Source organism: Macaca thibetana, chromosome 13 (assembly GCF_024542745.1).
Source record: "Macaca thibetana thibetana isolate TM-01 chromosome 13, ASM2454274v1, whole genome shotgun sequence".
Classification (NCBI taxonomy): Eukaryota; Metazoa; Chordata; class Mammalia; order Primates; family Cercopithecidae; genus Macaca; species Macaca thibetana.
In genome coordinates, this window is record NC_065590.1 from 46,308,799 (window position 1) to 46,328,679 (window position 19,881).

Below are 19,881 nucleotides of genomic sequence, written 5' to 3' on the forward strand. Positions count from 1 at the left end.
AAAATACAAAAAATTAGCTGGGCGTGGTGGCTGACGTCTGTAATCCCGGCTACTCGGGAGGCTGAGGCAGGAGATTCGCTTGAACCTAGGAGGTGGAGGTTGCAGTGAACTGAGATCGCACCACTGCACTCCAGCCTGGGCAACAAGAGCGAAACTCCGCCTCAAAAAAAAAAAAAAAAAAAAAAAAAGATCTCATTAGGTAGAGAGGGAGAAAGAATCAATGGAAGATAAAACAGCGTGTATACCTTCCAAAATGACTCAAAAAAAAAACACAAAACCCAAAAAACAAAATACAGCTTAATTTCTCTTCTGTATTTATTTTGTTGTAGAACAAACAAAACTCCAATTAGTTATTTCAAGTTGTAATTTCTTTTTAAAGATTTGGCTTTTTACCTCTGAGAAAGCTAGAGCAGTGTTTTGGTATTATTTGTGTTATATATATGTAAATATACATGGTAAATGAATAGGACAGAGTAATTATCTACATATGTATATAATATCACTCAATCACACTAATCCTAAGAGGTATTGAATAAGTGCCATTTTACAGATAAGTATCTGAAAGTTAAGAGAGGACAAGCCAGAATCTGACCTCCAAAACCTCTTTCCACTACTCCATTCTCTCCTCCATAACTACTTCAGCTCTGACACTATGATGACAGCCTCACTTTCTTACCTGTATGCTGACAAAGTTAGCCAACTAGCCTACTGGCCCTAAAATTCCAAATCTAGAGTTCTGAACTTCCCCCATCTAGAGGGGAGGGAAAAGTAAACAACAGAATCCCACATTTCCTTTAAACCATCAATTTCACTTGTAGGCAAACACCCTAGAGAAATTTTGGTTACAAACGCACAAAGAGACTGTAAAAGAATGTTCGCTGTCACACTGTAACACTAAAAACTTAGAAATAACCTAAAATAGTCACTAATAAGAAAAGAATTAAATTAGGATGCATTCCTACAGTAGAATACAATATTAATTAATTACAACTAAAATACTAACGTGAACAAAGCTCAGAGACACTATGTTGTGCTAAAGAAGTTACAGAATTCCAAGTGTGATACCAGCTATATAGTTTAAAAACAACTAGAACTACGCCAGTTATTATGAACACATGTGTATGCAGTAATAGCATTAAAAAACATGCAGCTCCCATGATTCGAGGGCGAAAAAAAAAAATGTAAAATAAAAAACACGCAGCAACAATACACATCAAATTCAAGACTGTGGAGACATCTGGAGCAAGAGATGATTGGGACCAGAGAAGGAGGTAGGAGAGTCCTTCAGATGTATCTGGAATGCTTGATTTCTTTAATATAAATACATAGATATGTATATACACACTGTGTGTGTGTGTGTGTGTGTACAGTTATGTTTTGGGAGAAATGGGTGGTGGCTCCACAAATGATGCTTATGTTATTCTCTGCATTTTTCTGCATGTTTAAATTGTTTCCTAATAGGCCAAAATGGAAGAAGCTACAACAAAATCTTGCCAAGTCTGGGAACTGTTTCTGACTTATCAAAGTGTGAACAAGAGGTACGACCGGTAGATGTTGTGGGTAGGTGGGGAGGCAGGGGGTGAGGGAGAGGGTGGGGACAGGCATGAAAAGACTTTACCCTCATATGAAAGAGAAACCCCTGGGCTGCGATAGGTCTTTCACTCCTGAAGACGTGGAGACAGCCGGTCGGGAAGGGAGGAGGGGGAGGCAGGGGGATGGTATTTGCGCCAATGCAGACAGGAGCAGACGGGCTCAGACAGTGCTGGGGACAGGCGAGTGACCGACAATTTCTCCCTACGGACACAGGCACCTCTTTCCCTCCTCATCCTTTTCTGAGGGCGTTCTCAGAGGCGGGACAGCTGGGGACTCCCAGAGTCCCCAAGTCCGTGCAGGGGTGGCCAGGTAAGCCGCCGGGTTTAGGGGAGGTGCCCTTGCGGACCGGCCGGGAGCCGGGAAGGAGACCACCCCCGGCGAGCTGCGTGCAGGGCGCAAGGGACAGGGAACGGAAACGAGGACACAGACGGACCACCCCAGCTCACCCCAACCCGCCTCACCCCAACCGCCGCCCCCCACCACTTACGCAGACATCTCTTTCATCGCTTCCTGCGTCTCCCTCTCCAGCAAGTGTTTATCGCTCTGGAGTCCTGTTCTTGCTGTTCCCTTCTCCCCCTGTTCACTTTCCTCCGGTCGCTTGTAGCTCGCTTGCTCCCTCACTTTCCCACTTACTATGGCTGAGGCATCCAACCGAGTAGTGAAAACACCACAAAACCGGCTCTATTTATGACAATACAGCGCGGCCGACGCCAATATGGCGCCGCTTCCCAGCCTGCCTCTCGCCGGCCGCGGCCCCGCCCCTGGAGGTCTGGACCACCCTCAGCCACGCCCCCTCTGTCTTTGAGCCCCGGGAGGCTCCGGGGCCCCGCCCACAGGCTCAGGGCTTTCCGTGTACCGTTGGTTCAAAGGAGCATTTGGTACCCTCCTTTGTCCGCGGTACTGTCAATCCCGGTAGACTGCTTGGAAGGAAATTTGGAAATGTTTTCCTTGCTTCTCGAATGGCAGCATATATTATACATTTTTTAAAAAGATCACACCCTTGCCTAGCAAATACTATTTCAACGCTTCCATTATCCTACATCTTTGATTTAATTATAGTAATATGTAATTAACTCACCAGTTGAAATTTTTGTCTCGAAAGTGTCACACCCAGGAACGTGCGACTTTAACACAAGTATCCCAGGGAAAAACAAGCTTGTAAATTGGAGGCTTAACTGTTCACTTCACCCCTAAGTACCACCTTTGATTAGTGACATTCTGGCATTTAGCCGGGAAAGGTTGAAAATTATAGCTAGCAGTTTGCAATAGGATAAATCCCAGGCTGAAACAAAAATCTTACACTTTTAAATAGTGGAGATCATGTTCTATGTGAGTGTGGGGATGAAAATGGGAAAATAATGACCAATTTTAAAATGCTGATGGGTAGAAGTAATTTCAAGCACTAAATCATTACAAAGAAAAGGGAAGTCAAGAACTGCTTGCCCTTGAACATAACTCAGAGTCACAGTAAATAGAGAAGATTACTTGCTGATTAATTCATTCAAAAATATTTATTGAGACAGGACACAGTGCCTCACACCTGTAATTCCAGCACTTTGGGAGGCCAAGGTGGGAGAATTGCTTGAGGCCAGGAGTTCGAGAACAGCCTGGGCAACATAGTGAGACCCTGTCTCTACAAAAAGTTAAAAAAAAAAATTAGCTGGGCCTGGTGGCCCGTGCCTGTAGTCCCAGCTACTCAGGAGGCTGGGATGGGAGGATCTCTTGAGTCTGGGAGGTGGAGGCTGTAGTGAACCAGGACAGCACCACTGCGCTCTAGCAGAGTGATAGAAGGAGACCCTGTCTCAAGAAAAAAAAAGACTACAAAAAAATATTTTTGAAAACCTGGGCAAGGTGCAGTGGCTCTTGCCTGTAATCCCAGCACTTTGGGATGCCAAGGCTGGTGGATCACTTGAGGCCATGAGTTCTATCAAGACCAGCCTGGCCAACATGGTAAAAAACCATCTTTGCTTAAAAAGCAACAACAGAAACCTGATGTGGGCTGGCGCGGTGGCTCACGCCTGTAATCCCAGCACTTTGGGAGGCTGAGGCAGGTGGATCACTTGAGGTCAGGAGTTCGAGACCAGCCTGGCCACCATGGCGAGACCCCATCTCTACTAAAAATAGAAAAATTAGCTGGGTGCATGGCGCGCCTGTGATCCCAGCTACTCAGGAGGCTGAGGCAGGAGAATTGCTTGAACCTGAGAGGCAGAGGTTGCAGTGAGCCGAGATTATGCCATTTGCACTGCAGCCTAGGCGACAGAGCAATAGTCTGTTTCAAAAAAACAAAAATCCTGATCTATGTCAAGCTGTGTGTTAGGCTGCAATGATTTCATGGTGCATAAAACCAGATATATTCTTTGATCCTATAAAGTTCATTCACAGGTTAGGGAGGAAATAGTCATATAGAAATATAAGTGATATTCTTCTGTTGTAGAACGAAACCACCTACTATGTGTCAAGCACTTCAATAGTATCTCCAGATACTTAATTCCTGCCCTTAAGAGTTTACTATGTAATGGAGAACCTATACATAGATCATTAAAATACAGTATGGTCTGTGATACAGATGGTGTCAAAGTATTAAGGGAGGCCTAAAGAGGGCCATTTAAACATGGTGGTGGGGGCCCTCAATCGTGCCTTTTTAGAAGAGGGGATTCGGTCTAAGCCGGCAAGATTTGAGAGGAGGGATTGAGTGCAGGTGGTGGAGAGAAGTCAAAACCTATTCCAGATGGCATAGAGTAGTAGCTGGCATGGGCTTCAGTGCAAGGTAGACCCAAATTTGAGTTCTAGTTTTGCACTTTCTAGTTTTGTCACTTCAGAACAATGAACTTAAAAACATCTTTTTTTTTTTTCGCCCGGGCACGGTGGCTCACGCCTGTAATCCCAGCACTTTGGGAGGCCGAGGCGGGTGGATCACCTGAGGTCGACAGTTTGAGACCAGCCTGGCCAACGTGGTGAAACCCCGTCTCTACTAAAAATACAAAAATTAGCTGGGCCTGGTGGTGCATGCCTGTAATCCCAGCTACTCAGGAGGCTGAGGCAGGAGAATCGCTTGAACCCGGGAGACTCTGTCTCAAACAAACAAACAAACAAACAAAAGACAAAAAACCTTTTTTCCTTATATGTAACGTGAAAATAATAGGGTTGCAAAAGAATGAAATGAGAAGAGTATATATAGACAATATGAATCTCAGCTCAAAAATTCAGACATGCAAGAAATAACACCGTATTTTTCTTTTTGTTTCTTTTTCTTTTTTTTTTTTTTTTTTTTTTTTTTGAGTTGGAGTCTCGCTCCGTGGCCCAGGCTGGAGTGCAGTGGCACAATTTCGACTCACTGCAAGCTATGCCTCCCAGGTTCACGCCATTCTCCTGCCTCAGCCTCCCAAGTAGCTGGGGTTACAGGTGCCCGCCACTACACCCAGCTAATTTTTGTGTTTTTAGTAGAGACAGCATTTCGCCATGTTGGCGGGGCTAGTCTTGAACTCCTAACCTCAGGTGATCCGCCTGCCTCAGCCTCCCAAAGTGCTGAGATTACAGGCGTGGGCCACCGTGGCTGGCCTTTATTTTATTTTTGAGACAGACTCTCCCTCTGTTGCCCAAGCTGGAGTGCAGTGGTGTGATCTTGGCTCACAGCCTCCCTAGTGGCTGGGATTACAGGTGCACGCTACCATGCCTGGCTAATTTTTGTATTTTTAGTAGAGATGGAGTTTCACCATGTTGGCCAGGTTGGTCTCAAACTCCTGACCTCAAGTGATGCGTCCGCCTAGGTCTCCTAAAGTACTGGGATTACAGGCGCGAGCTACCTTGTCCTGCCGATATGTATATTGTAAAATAAAATGTATATATTCGAAATTGTCCTCTTAGAAGTTTATACCAGTATATACTCCAATATGTATGTGATGGTCTGTTTTCTCAAACACTCACAAATGCTGGATATTATTATTTATTTTGAGACAGAGTTTCGCTCTTGTTGCCCAGGCTGGAGTGCAATGGCGTCACTGCAACCTCCATCCCTGAGTTCAAGCAATTCTCCTGCCTTAGCCTCCCAACTAGCTGGGATTACAGGTGCCTACTGCCATGCTGGGCTAATTTTTTGTATTTTTAGTAGAGACAGAGTTTTGCCATGTTGGCGAGGCTGGTCTCAAACTGCTGACCTCAGGTGATCCACCCTCCTTGGCCTCCCAAAGTGCTAGGATTACAAGCATGAGAGACTGTGCCCCGCCAAATATCCGGGGTTTTTTGTTTGTTTGTTTTTTGTTTTTTTTTTATGGCTGGGCGTGGTGGCTCTGGCCTGTAATCCCAGCATTTTGAGAGGCTGAGGCACGTGGATCACTTGAGGCCAGGAGCTCCAGACCATCCTGGCCAACAGGGTGAAAACTCGTCTCTACTAAAAATATAAAAATTAGCTGATCGTCGTGGTGCACGTCTGTAATCCCAGCCCCTTGGGAGGCTGAGGCACGAGAATCACTTGAACCTGGGATGTGGAGGTTGCAGTGAGCCACTACACTCCAGCCTGGGTGACAGAGGGAGACTCTGTCTCAAAAAAAAAAAATAAATAAAATAAACCAACCAGAAAAACAATTTTTGGCCAGGCACGATGGCTCACACCTGTAATCCCAGCACTTTGGGAGGCCCAGGTGGGTTTATCACCTGAGTTCAGGGGTTCGACACCAGCCTGGCCAACATGGTGAAACCCTGTCTCTACTAAAAATACAAAAAAATTAGCTGGGTGTGGTGGCGGGTGACTGTAATCTCAGCTACTATAGAAACCGAGGCTGGAGAATCGCTTGAACCCAGGAGATGGAGGTTGCAGTGAGCCGAGATCTCACCATTGCACTCCAGCCTGGGCAACAAGAGTGAAACTCCATCTTGAAAACAAACAAACAAAAAACAAAAAACAACTTTTTAATTTGGCTAGGTGTGGTGGCTTATGGTTGCAATCCTAGTACTTTAGAGACTGAGGCAGGAGGATCCCTTAAGCTCAGGAGTTGAGACCAGCCTGGGCAACAACGAAACCCCAACTCTATTTTAAAAAAATGTTTTCATGCTTATAAAAAAGAACTATAAATGTACAGAAAAAGTAGAGAGAATAATATACTAAACACCATATACCTATCACGTAGAATTTTTTTAGCATTTTGTCATGTTTCACACATTTTTCATTGAAATCTTTTTAAGTAAATGCATAAAATTTTACTCCCAAATATTTTGATACACATATCTAATGATAATACTTTCCTGTACAACCATAATAATATTAACACACTCAAGTTTTGTTGCCCAAATATCTTTTGCACCAAGTTTGTTTATAGTGTGATCCAAGCAAGAAGTATGATGGCATTTAGTTGTTGGGTCTCTGAAATGGCTTTTTTTTTTCCCTTAAAAGTCTTTATTTTTTAATTAGCTGGGCATGGTGGCGGGTGCCTGTAATCCCAGCTACTTAGGAGGCTTCGGCAGGAGAATTGCTTGAACTTGAGCGATTCTTGAGTGGAGGTTGCAGTGAGCCAAGATTGCATCACTGTACCACTGCACTCCAGCCTGGGCAACAGAGTGAAACTCTGTCTCAAAAAAAAAAAAAAAAAAAAAAGGCTTTATTTTTTAAGAGCAGTTTTAGGTTCATGGCAAAATTGAAAAAAAAAAAAAATACAAAGATTCCCCGTGTGCTGCCTCCCCCAAGATATGCATAGTCTCCTCCATTATCAACATCCTGAAATATATTTTGATCTAGAACAGACTTTCTCCCTAGCTTTTCATTTTTCCTGTTACATTGATTTGTAGAGAGTAGACTAGTATTTCCTTAGAATGTTTCAACTTCTAGATGTTTCTGGTTGTTTCCTTGTGGTGTCATTTAACAATAACCTCAGTATTTTCTATTAATGGAAGTTGGATTTAAAGGCTTGATGAGATTCAGGCTGAATACTGCATCATACCAGAAGGTACATAGTGAAGCTCTGTTTATCCCATTATTAATGATATTAAGATTGATCACTGGGTCTATGTGGTGACAGTCATCTTAGAACTCGTTAGTAAGCTGCAGGGTGATAACTTTAGCACCAGATGAATATGCAGCTCCCCAGTCTTTCACCTAATTGTTTCAGCATCCATTGATAATTCGTGGCTTAATAAATTATTTCCCTAGGGATTGCAAATTCTGTTTTTTTGTTTGTTTGTTTTCAATTCTGTCTACATTGATAGCTAGCCTTTTTTAGAAAGAAGGGCTCTTGCTCATCAGCTGGGACTATTAGGTTACTCTGCAATAGGTTACTGCAAATAACCTAATTCTTTGCCCTTTCAGATAAGAACTTGGTGGAATGGCCACCTGTAGAAAAGTTTTTGTTTATTTGCTCACTTCTTTTATTCCTCCTCCTCTTTTTTTTTTTTTTAAAGTATTCTATGGATGCAGGGATATTTATTTATTTATTTGAGATGGAGTCTAGCTCTGTTACCCAGGCTGGAGTACAGTGGTGCAATATCGGCTCACTGCAACCTCCGTCTCCCAGGTTCAAGCTATTCTCCCGCCTCAGTCTCCTGAGTAGCTGGGATTACTGGCATGTGTCAACATGCCTGGCTAAGTTTTGTATTTTTAGTAGAGATAGGTTTTTGCCATGTTGGCCAGGCTGGTCTCAAACTCCTGACCTCAAGTGATCTGCCCAACCCGCCTCCCAAAGTCCTGGGATTACAGGTGGGAATCATCATGCCCGGCCTGACTCATGGATTTTTATATAGTCAATGTGTTTCAATTTGTTACAGGCATTGTTCTTTTGATGCTAAAATTGTCCCAACTTTGGCCAATAAATGCCTCTGTCAAGCTGCTGGTTCTGTAAATTTTATTCTATTTTTTTTAATTTTTATTTTTTTAGGTAGAGTCTCGCTCTGTCACCCAGGCTGGAGTGTAGTGGCATGATACTGGCTCACTGCAACCTCCACCTTCCAGGTTCAAGTGATTCTCCCACTTCAGCCTCCCAAGTAGCTGGGATTATAGGCACCAGCCACCATGTCCAGCTAATTTTTGTATTTTTAGTAGAGATTCGGTTTCTCCATGTTGGCCAGGCTGTTCTCAAACTCCTGACCTCAGGTGATCCTCCTACCTCGGCCTCCCAAAGTGTTGGGATTACAGGCATGAGCCACCGAGCCTGGCCAGTATTTTTTAGAAATTTAAAAAATCAATCTGGTAGGTTGGAAAGTGCTATTTCTTTGTGATTTTAACTTGCAGATCCCTCATCAGTGGTGAAAGGTGAGCATCTTTCATATTTTACCAGTGGTGAATATCTTTCATATTTTATCAGCCATTTATATTTCTTACTCTGTGGATTGCCTATTCATATCTTTTGTCCATTGTCCTATTGATATAACTGTGTATATGTATATGTAACTAATTATCAACACTCATCTCTACAGATGAACTGTTTTCAGTGCTTACTGCCAGTCTTTTCCAGCTACAACTTCCCTATGCTTGAATTTTTTCTTTTGATGATTCCCTGCTCTAGAATGTCAGCTTATTCAGAAAAGGGATACATTTTCTTCTGGTTTATTTGAAAATACCCTTCTACTGCATGATAACATTTTCTTCAGAGCTTGATAGATGTTTTATTATTAGCTGTTGTATCTTAGACATTGTAAAGATTCTTCTTTTTTTGAGACAGGATCTTGCTCTGCTGACCAGGCTGGAGTGCAGTGGCATGATCATGGCCCACTGCAGCCTTAACCACTTGGACTCAAGCGATCCTCTTGCCTCAGATTCTCCTGCCTCAGCCTCCAGAGTAGCTAAGACTATAGGTGCACACCACCATGCCTGGTTAATTTTTTTTTTTTCATTTTTAGTAGGGACCAGTCTTGTCATGTTGCCCAGGCTGGTTTCGAATTCCTGACCTCAAGTGATTCTCCCATCTCAGTCTCCTGAAATGCTGGGGTTACAGGCATTAGCCACTGTGCCCAGTGAAATTCTTATTTTTGAAGTTTAAAAATTCCTCCAAGTTAGGCCTTTTTCCTAAAAATGTATATAGAACAAGTTAAACATTATTTTTTCTGAGTATTTTTTAAAAGATTAGATACATTCTTTTTTTGTTGTTCTGCTATAAAAAGTATTATTGCTTCTATTCCATTCATTGGCTCTATTATTTTTTTAAAATTTCATTCAGATAAACAGAATTGCAACTTGGAAGAATGTTAAAATGTTAGTACAAGTAATTCTATGGGGAAAAAATCTTTAAAAATGATTATCTTGGCCAGGTGTGGTGGCTTATGCCTGTAATCCCAGCATTTTGGGAGGCCAAGGTGGGGGAATCACCTGGGGACAGAAGTTCGAGACCAGCCTGATCAACATGGTAAAACCTCATCTCTACTAAAAATATAAAATTATCCGGGCATGGTGGCACATGCCTGTAATCCCAGCTACTTGGGAGGCTGAGGCAGGAGAATTGCTTGAACCCAGGAGGTAGAGGTTGCAGTGAGTTGAGATCGTGCCATTGCATTCCAGTCCAGGCAACAAGAGTGAAACTCCGTCTCAATAAAATAAAATATTATTTTAACTTTTGTAAATATCTACTACTGGGTTATTTACTTGACTGTAGGACAGGGACCATCTCAGTCTTGTACACTGGGTCATCCTCAAAACTTAGCACAAGTGCTCAATAGTCATTGAAAAATTCATTTCAACTATTATTTTCTTATATCTGCGTTTATCTCATCATTTCTCCATCTTTTGCCCCAATTGACAGACTATGTCAACCTTGCCTTCTCCCTCACTAACTTAATAAATATTGTGATGTGTCTGAATGTTATACAATTACTCCATTGAAACTTTTCATCTCTGGACTCTTTCATTGACTTGGAGAATTTCTTTTTTTTCTGGCAGATTATTGTAGCATGGTATTGCTTGCACTGGTCATCAGCCGGTCAATATTGTGGGCTGTGAGCACTTTTTAAAGAATGAATAGAAAAGTGTGGTGATCCTACCTGACAATAGTATCCTCCAAAAACAATCTTGGGAGCTAGTGCTAGGGTTGCCTGCATGTTGTGCCAGGTGGGGCTAAGGTCTCCCCTTCTAAAAACAGGAGGGAGCCTGCACTTAGCTTCTCCCACGATGGCTTTTTGCTGAGTTGCTGGCTTTCCCAGACAACTCCTAAAGCTGGCACCTAAACTCAGCCACCCTGGCTCTAAATAGTCTCTGTGTCCACATTCTGACACATTTTAAGAGGGTGTCATCTCAGGGGGCACACGTCCTTCCGTTGGAACACAGATAGCACATAGCTTTAGCATCCCTCTGGGATGATGGGAGACTGTGACGATGTCATCTCTTGGTGACCCTTGGCTTGTATGTTTTTCCATTAAAGCCTGTTCCTTAACTCAAGCTGAATGACCATGTGAAATTCATCCCAAGCCCTATTGCACAAAGGGTGGCAACCATGAAGGGAATCCCCACTCACTTTGAACAACCCAAATGAAATGAAAAAGACATATTGTTGAATGGGCTCCAAGAGGATTCATGTCTGGTCTTACTTGGTTGATTTTGAACAAACAGGAGCTGAGTTGGATGTTGTCAGAAATTGATGTGGATCCCCAACCAATTTTTATTTTTTGAGACAAGGTCTTCCTGGAGTGCAGTGGTTTGATTATGGCTCACTGCAACCTCTGCCTCCATGGCTCAAGTAATCCTCTCACCTCAGCCTCCAAGGGTAGCTGGAACCACACACCTGCAACCATGCAAGGCTAATTTTTTTTTTTTTCAGTTTTTGTAGATATGGGGTCGCCCTATGTTGTCCATGCTGGTCTCTAACTCCTGGGCTCAAGTGATCCACCCACCTCAGCCTCCCAAAGTGCTGGGATTATAGCCATGAGCCACTGCACCTGGGCTTCCAATCAAAATTTTAATGGTAGGACATCAGATCCAGATACCATAAAAAAAGAATAAAGCTGGCAGTAGTGACATTTCAGAAATATAGCAGATTTCTTATAAAATTGTGAGGGAGGAGCAGAGTCGAATGGGGAAAGTAGAGTGACAACTGAAGCCATATTTCTAATGTGAGTAGGATTGCTAAGAAAAGGACTCTCCCCTTTAAGGTTTTATACTTAAATGGCGAATTTGTGCCTCGTTGAGACCTCAGACACCACTAAGGATGTCAGAAGAGGAAAGGACACCCAAGTGTTGCAATTCCTAAAAGGACTGTCAACAAACTTTTCTTTTAGCCCCCTGTGACAGGGGAGTGGAGTGTAAGGTACATGAATGTGTTTGCAGGTCCCCTGCAAGCGTGGAGAAGGCGCTGAAGCACCCGGCACTGAGAAGAAGCATGCCTTTACCAGCAGAGTCAGATGGGCATTTGTGACTGTGCTGCAGGAAGTGCGCGCCCAGTCCCTGTGGGATGCAGCACAGGAAGGAGGAAGAACCTCCGTGGCAGGCTAACCTAGTGGTCTGCCAGGAACTACTGCATGAGCAGCTGTTAGGCCCCAAGACTGGGCCCAGAGACACACCCCACTACCATGGTGAAGCACATTTCCTGTGGTGCCTGTGCCCCTGCTGAGTTGTGGGAGTTAGGCAAGTAATGTCGGCAGTCGTATACAGATTTAGAGCAAATCATTCAGAAGGACATTGCTTCTCCCTGATGTGCAAGCCGGTCCTGCCTGAGCGTTCCAATTTAGAGAGTACCTGCTGGAGTGAGGCAGAAGTGTAAAGCCTTTTCTGTTTGATAAGAGACTGACCAAGATACCTGACTGAGGGGTTACCAGACAACTGGAGCCACATGTGGACTTGGCAATCCACTGGTCCCTGAACCTGGGTAAGTTTCTGGGCAGAGCTGCATTTATTGATGGCTATGAAGAGTGGTCAGTGAACGTGAAACCTGTATCTCTACATCTTGGCATCAGCCGCTTGGCTCTCTGCTTATGCACTGTGTATGTCTGTTCTGTACCTGAAGACATTCTGGGAGTGGATGTTTTGCACAGGTTAGCAGCTGTGCCGTCTGTCGCGGACTTGATGGACCATTTGACAATGGAACTGGGACAGTCCACCGAGAGCCAGGAACAGTTTCTGGAACATTTGCCTTCATGGGAGGGCAACAGTGGACTTTTACAGTGTTGCCACATGGATATATGTACAACCCCACCATGTGTCATGATTTTATTAATAATGTTATGCCAATCTCTGATTTTCTTGCAGGTTTAGAAGCAGTAGCACCCTTCTTGCCTGAGATTGGGATAATGAGGCTGAGACAGCTTTTCTGGGTAGTAAACCAAGGGTGCCCATTCATGTAACCACATTCATGTAGATGTACATGTAACCACAGATAGTTTTGGATAGGGCCTATAGCAATGCACGGAGCTCTTGGAAGCCCCAATGGGCTGTTAGTCCCAACTGCCGAAGGGAGCTGAGCTCCGGCGTTCATTAATAAAGAAGCAGTTAGTGACTGCATATGCTGCCCTTCAGGCTCATAAGAACATGGCAGGATGGTTTACAGTTGTTGTGCAGATGACTTACCTGGTAGCAGGATGGGTGTGTTCATAGGTAATGATCTTCTGGATTGGGACAACACAGACATCTACTTTAGTGAAGTGGGATGCCTACTTAGAACAGCAGAGTATGCTGAGTGCAAGTCCCTTAGCAGCAGAGATACAAGAAGCCTTAGGACCTGTAGTCCTAATGCAAGATAAGGCCATGCGCCTAAGGCCATGGTGCCTGAGGCACCCCTAGACCCTGAGCCTTCACCGTTAGGAAGGGCATCCTTCCATTCCTAATAGGGCATGGTACACAGCTAGGTCTAGCTGGGGTGCTATTGCTGCCTGGACTGCTGGTGCATATATGTATACATGGATGTCAGAGGGCACCTCGTAGCGTCTTTGGTTTACACTTATAATTTGCTGTCTCTGAGGAAAGATTGCCTTGCGTGGTTTGGTTTTTATTTTGCTACCCAGTTCATTTAGCATTTAATTTTAGCATAAATTCCTGGGTTTTTTTTTTGTTTTGTTTTGTTTTGTTTTTTTTTGGAGATGGAGTCTCACTCTGTCCCCAGGCTGGAGTGCAGTGGTGCTATCTCGGCTCACTGCAACCTCTGCTTTCCAGGTTCAAGCAATTCTCCTGCCTCAGCCTCCCAAGTAGTTGGGACTACAGGTGCGTATCACCATGCCCAGCTAATTTTTGTATTTTTAGTAGAGACAGGGTTTCACCATGTTGGCCTGGATGGTCTCGATCTCCTGACCTCATGATCCGCCTGCCTTGGCCTCCCAGAGAGCTGGGATTACAGGCGTGAGCCACCGCGCCCAGCTTCCTGTGTTTCTAATATGAAGTTTCCGTGGCTGGTGCAGATATTTGTATAACTTGTAGCCTTTTTTTTCCTTAAAAATAGTTTGGTGCAAAGTCAGGTATCTATTCATTTTCCCGTACCTAGAACAATAAAGTCCTGGACATGCTTTAAGCAATTCAAGAATCCATTAATTAGATGAGTTTGCCCTCAGAAAAACTTCCCAATTCCAAGTCTTTGGATTTTCATGATTTATGTTTGTAAGGTGAGGCTCCCTGTTTTCTTGCATTAAAAAACCCGCTAACTTCATTGGAAGAGGCTTTGATCTGTGAGCTTAGATGCGTCAAACCAAACAAGGCAGTGATCCACAGCTTTCCTAGGAGGCATCTTAACTGCTGAAGTTAAGGAACTCAGCCATCCTTCCCAAACGTTTGTTCTCCACACATTAGGAAGAGCAGAAAAAGTCTTTATTCCAATGTTAAAACTTTCCCCCAGAACTCAGGGGATTAATGTATAAACTCAGTGGACAGGGAGGTAGGTTTTCTGCTTCCCTCCAAATTGAAGCCAAGATTAATTACGGTATTCACCTGTTTCTGAAACATGCTGGTTAATGGATCCTAGCTGTGCGCTCTCCGAAGCAGCACTGGTCCCACAGTTCTTAGCCGACTCACTTGCTTTGATCAACTCATTCTCTCTCAGCAGGCCAAAACGCTAGCCACAGGACACAAGTGCTTAGTTTACAATCATGTTAATTTTGCTTTTTGTTTGTCTTCAGCAGTTGGAGATTAATGAGTAAAAAGGGTGTTTAAATTTTCAACCAACCTTCTTCTAATCACTTGGCTGCATTGTCACTGGCAGTTTTATTACTTTGATTTCCTGAATCAATCAGGTGTACAGTTTCTATATCCAATGTAGGTTATGGTGCAGGAAAAGACAGTCCTACCAGGAATTACTGCTGTTGTTCTGGATTCCAGGAAGGCCTATTGTGAAAATTCTTAAGCACTGTTGTAGGACTTCTGTTTTTTCTTTTGAGACAAAGTCTCGCTCTATTGCCCAGGCTGGAGGGCAGTGGTGTGATCTCGACTCACTGCAACCTCCACCTCCCAGGTTCAAGTGATTCTCCTGCCTCAGCCTCCTGAGTAGCTGGGATTACAGGTGTGCACCACCACACCCAGCTAATTTTTGTATTTTTAGTAGAGACAGGATTCCACCATGTTGACCAGGCTGGTCTCAAACTCCTGACCTCAAATGATCCACACACTTTGGCCTCCCAAAGTGCTGGGATTACAGATTTGAGCAATGTGCAGGGCCTAGATTTATATTATTTGGAGAAAAGGTCTTACTATGTTGCCCAGGTGGGAATGCAGTAGCTATTCACAGGCATGATCATAGCTCACTGCAGCCTCGAATTCCTGGCCTCAAATTGAAAGATTCTCTCCAGGGCATGAAAGTTTAAGGGAATGAATAACTCCTCCCTCTTCGGGCCCAGTCCCAAGGCGCAAGGCCACTTGCGCCAGCAGTGTGCGTCAGCAAGATAGCAGAAGCAGGAAGAGAGCTGGCTGGAAGACACGTATCCCCTGAAGACGGAGAGAGAGGCTATCCGGTACTGTGTAGCAGTTACATCAGACTGAGACACTTCCTGTTTACAGGAGACTATAAAATCCCTGCCCCATCCTCTTTTGGTGCTGATGCCATATTAGGCCTCAGCCCGACTGCATCCAGGCGCTCATTAAAACAGCGTGTTGCTCCACACCGCCTTGTGTTTGTTGGTGCCCTTTCAGGGTTTGAACCGATGCAAGAGCCTTGCACCAAATGATCCTCCTTTATCAGCCTCCAGGATAGGTGGGATTACAGGCAAGTGCCACCTGGACTGGATTATTCCTTGCATTTTTAAGAAATCAGACATTTTCTAAACATTTAACAAAGGATGTTGCTATGGACATTTCTCATAGCTAGGGAATCAAATTAGCTTGTCCGTTGGAATGGTGAAAGTTAATTAAGAATTTGAAGTAGGCCGGGCGTGGTGGCTCACGCCTGTAATCCCAGCACTTTGGGAGGCTGAGGCTGGTGGATCACCTGATGTCAGGAGTTCGAGACCAGCCTGGCCAACATGGAGTAACCCCATCTTTACCAAAAATACAAAAAATTAGCCAGGCGTGGTGGCACATGCCTGTAATCCCGGCTACTCGGAAGGCTGAGGCAGGAGAATCACTTGAACTCAGGAGGCAGAGGTTGCAGTGAGCCGAGATCACGCCATTGCACTCCAGCCTGGGCAACAAGAGTGAAACTCCGTCTCAAAAAAAAAAAAAAAGAAAAGAAAAGAATTTGAAGTAAATTCATTATAAGATGAGTTTGTTGCTACTCCAACTCCTCATCCTGTTTTCCTAACTGAGGAAAACGAACTCCATTCTGTTGCAGGTTTTCTTCAGTGTATGCTTCCTGGTATATACAGAAACAAACCTAGCCTGGATGATTCTCAAAGAGGTCTCATATCAGATAAATCCCCTTCAGGTCTAATACATTGTAATGGAGATTTTGTACACAAATTGCAACTGACTATGCCTTGTTCCTGGCAGTAAAGGACACGAATAGTTTTGCTTTCACATAGTGAGGTACAAACCCGATCATAATACTTCTTGCCTTCACGTTTTTAAATGTTCCCTGCGACCTCTGGATGATACTCCCATGAGTTTATACATGCCTGTCTCCACTGTGAGTTCCTTCTGGAGCAGTGGCTTCTTTATCATTGTGCTGCCAGCTCCTAAAACAGTCCTGGGGACAGGAGGCCCTCACTGAACAAATGTTTAAGGCATTGAGGAAAGAACTTCATCCTGATGCCTTGGCATGAAGATGCATTTAGGGGTCCCAGGGGTGTAATTACATTTCTCAGGACCTCTATCTAGCCTGGGTGATGTGTGACACTCATTTCTTAAGCCCACAGGAGCTCTCCCTTACCCTTCAAAATCACAGGGAGAGTATCTGAGAGAAGCTTAAGAACCTCTCTTAGGCCAGGTGCGGTGGCTCAGGCTTATAATCTCAGTACTTCGGGCGGCTGAGGCAGGAGGATCGCTTGAGGCCAGGAATTTGAGACCAGCCTGGACAACATAGTGAGTCCTTGTCTCTACTGAAAATAAACTATTAGCCAGATGTGGTGGTACGTGCCTGTAGTCCCAGCTACTCAGGAGGCTGAGGCAGGAGGACAGCCTGAGCCGGGGGAGGTCAAAGCTACAGCAAGCAGTGATTGCACCACTGCATTCCAGCCTGGGTGACAGAGTGAGGCCATGTCTTAAAAAAGAAAAAAAAAAAAAAAAAAAAAAAAAAAAAGCCGGGTAAGGGGTCTGTTGCCTGTAATACCAGCGTTTGGGAGGCTGAGTGGGGAGGATTGCTTGAGTTCAGGAGTTGGAGACCAGCCTGGGCAATGTGGAGTCCTATCTAGGGAAAAGGAGTCAGGCTGGCAAGACCAAGAGAAAGCAAAAGCATATAACCTGTGGGTCTGCCTTTCTTCATGGTCCAGGATATGTGGCTCTCCTGCACCCAATTTATCACAAGACACCTGCAGATTAATTAGCTCATTGCAACCTTGGTGTTATCAGCACTGCTGTAAGCCCTTGTCAGCACACAGTACCATCCTATAAAATCCCCAGCAAACCTTTGTCTCCTTGCAGTCTGCCCCTCTCTCACTGACCTGCCCCTTGCATCCTTGCAATGTATTTTCATACTTTCTCTCTCTCTTTTTTTTTTTTGAGATGGAGTCTGGCTCTTGTCACCCAGGCTGAAGTGCAATGGAGGGATCTCGGCTCACCGCAACCTCAACCTCCCACGCTCAAGTGATTCTCCTATCTCAGCCTCCTGAGTAGCTGGGATTACAGGCATGGGCCACCACACCCGGCTAAATTTTGTATTTTTAGTAGAGATGGGGTTTCACCATCTTGGCCAGGCTGGTCTCTAACTCCTGACCTCGTGATCTGCCTACCTCAGCCTCCCTAAATGCTGGGATTACAGGTGTGAGCCACCGCGCCCAGCTTTTTTCATACTTTCTGTAATAAATCTGCCTTTTTTTACCAACAACTGTCTTGGTAAATTCCTTTACCGCCTGCATGATAGCAATCTTAGATAGTTGCCACTCACCTGCAACAGGCAACATGGCGAAACCCCATCTCTACAAAAAATACAAAAATCAGCTGGGTGTGGTGGCACATGCCTGTGCTCCCAGCTACTTGGCAGGGCTGAGGTGGGAGGATCACTTGAGTCCAAGAGGTTGAGTCTGCAGTGAGCCGTGTTTGCACCACTGCCCTCCAGCCAAAGAAACAAGAAACAAACAAGAAAAGACCTTGCCTTTAAGCACAAGGACTATGGGACTCCAGAGTGTGGCTATGCATGAAAGACAATGAAGTGGGCACTATGCTGCTGGGGGCAGAGAAAAAAAGGACATATGTGACCTAACACAAAAGCTAGAGCTGGGTCTGATGGCAAAGATGACCATCAGGCTGCTTGTGGGACTTGTGGGATGCTGCTACGGCAAGCTGCATTTTCTAAGACTGCCCTGGCAGTACGTATCTGATTCTACATGTTCTCCTTACAATGTGACTGGATATTCCTCCTTTGAGAGATAGGTCTATGTTCCCTACCCTTAAACCTGAGTAACCTTTTGTGTCTACCTCAACCAAAAAAAATCTGGTGGAATGATGCCATGTGACTTCTAAGATTAGGTCATAAAACAGCTTCTCCCTGCCTATTAGGGCACCTACCTTGGGAACCCCTGAGCTGTTATGTAAATCTAACTACCTTCAAGCTGCCTTGCAGGAGACACCACACAGAGTTAAAAGGGATGTCTGAGGAGCCCCAGGTGTTCCAGTACCTAGCTGTTGGAGTCTCCTCAGCATAAGCACCAGGCATGTAAACGAAGAAACCTTTGAGATAAGCTAACCCCAACCAGTCAGGCTGCAATCTCATGAGAGAACTTGAGCAGAACTGCCCTTGAGCTGCTCTAGAATTCTTGACACATAGAAACCATGAGAAGTAAAAATGATTGTTGTTCAAAACAATTAATTTTATGGGCGATTTGTTATATGGTCATAGTGTTTGGGAAAGGAAACTAGACACATTTACCAAAATTGACCATAACCTGGGCCAAATTGTAGTTAGGATTAAAAAAACCATTTGGGGTAACTGCAATTTAGTTTTATTTATTTATTTATTTATTTATTTTGAGATGGAGTTTCACTGTTGTTTGCCCAGGCTGGAGTGCAATGGCTCAGTCTAGGCTCAGTGCAACCTCTGCCTCCTAGGTTCAAGCGATTCTCCTCCCTCAGCCTACCCAGTAGCTGGGATTACAGGCATGCACCACCACGCCTGGCTAATTTTTGTATTTTAGTAGAGATTGGGTTTCATCACGTTGCCCAGGCTGGTCTTGAATTTCTTTTTTTTTTTTTTTTTTTTTTTTTGAGACAGAGTCTCACTCTGTCACCCAGGCTGGAGTGCAGTGGCTGGATCTCAGCTCACTACAAGCTCTGCCTCCCAGGTTTACGCCATTCTCCTGCCTCAGCCTCCCGAGTAGCTGGGACTACAGGCGCCCGCCACCTCGCCCGGCTAGTTTTTTGTATTTTTAGTAGAGACGGGGTTTCACCGTGTTAGCCAGGCTGGTCTCGATCTCCTGACCTCGTGATCCGCCCGCCTCGGCCTCCCAAAGTGCTGGGATTATAGGCGGGAGCCACTGTGCGCGGCCGCAATTTACTCTTAAAAATAAGAACCTAGGGGCCGGGCGCAGTGGCTCATGCCTATAATCCCAGCACTTCAGGAGGCCAAGGAGGGTGGATTGCCTGAGGTCAGGAGTTTGAGACCAGCCTCATGGCGAAACCCCATTTCTACTAAAATTCAAAGATTAGCCAGGTGTAGTGGCAGGCACCTGTAATTCCAGCTACTCGGGAGGCTGATGCAGGAGAATCGCTTGAACCCGGGAGGCAGAGGTTGCAGTGAGCCGAGACTGAGCCACTGCACTCCAGCCTGGGCAACAGAGCCAGACTCCATCTCAAAAAAAAAAAAAAAAGAAAGAACCTAG

General features: G+C 44.7%; 1 protein-coding gene across 3 annotated transcripts in view; it reads right to left on the reverse strand.

The window, feature by feature from the left end:
* PAPOLG (poly(A) polymerase gamma) overlaps nt 1-2,357 on the reverse strand; it is a 42,993-nt gene extending 40,636 nt beyond the window's left edge. For all 3 annotated transcript variants that reach the window (XM_050753471.1, XM_050753470.1, XM_050753474.1), the window contains exon 1: nt 2,081-2,357. In XM_050753471.1, coding sequence (XP_050609428.1) covers nt 2,081-2,097 — 17 coding nt within the window. In that variant the 5' untranslated portion in view covers nt 2,098-2,357. The remainder of the gene's footprint in view (nt 1-2,080) is intronic.
* Between the last annotated feature and the right edge of the window lie 17,524 nt (nt 2,358-19,881).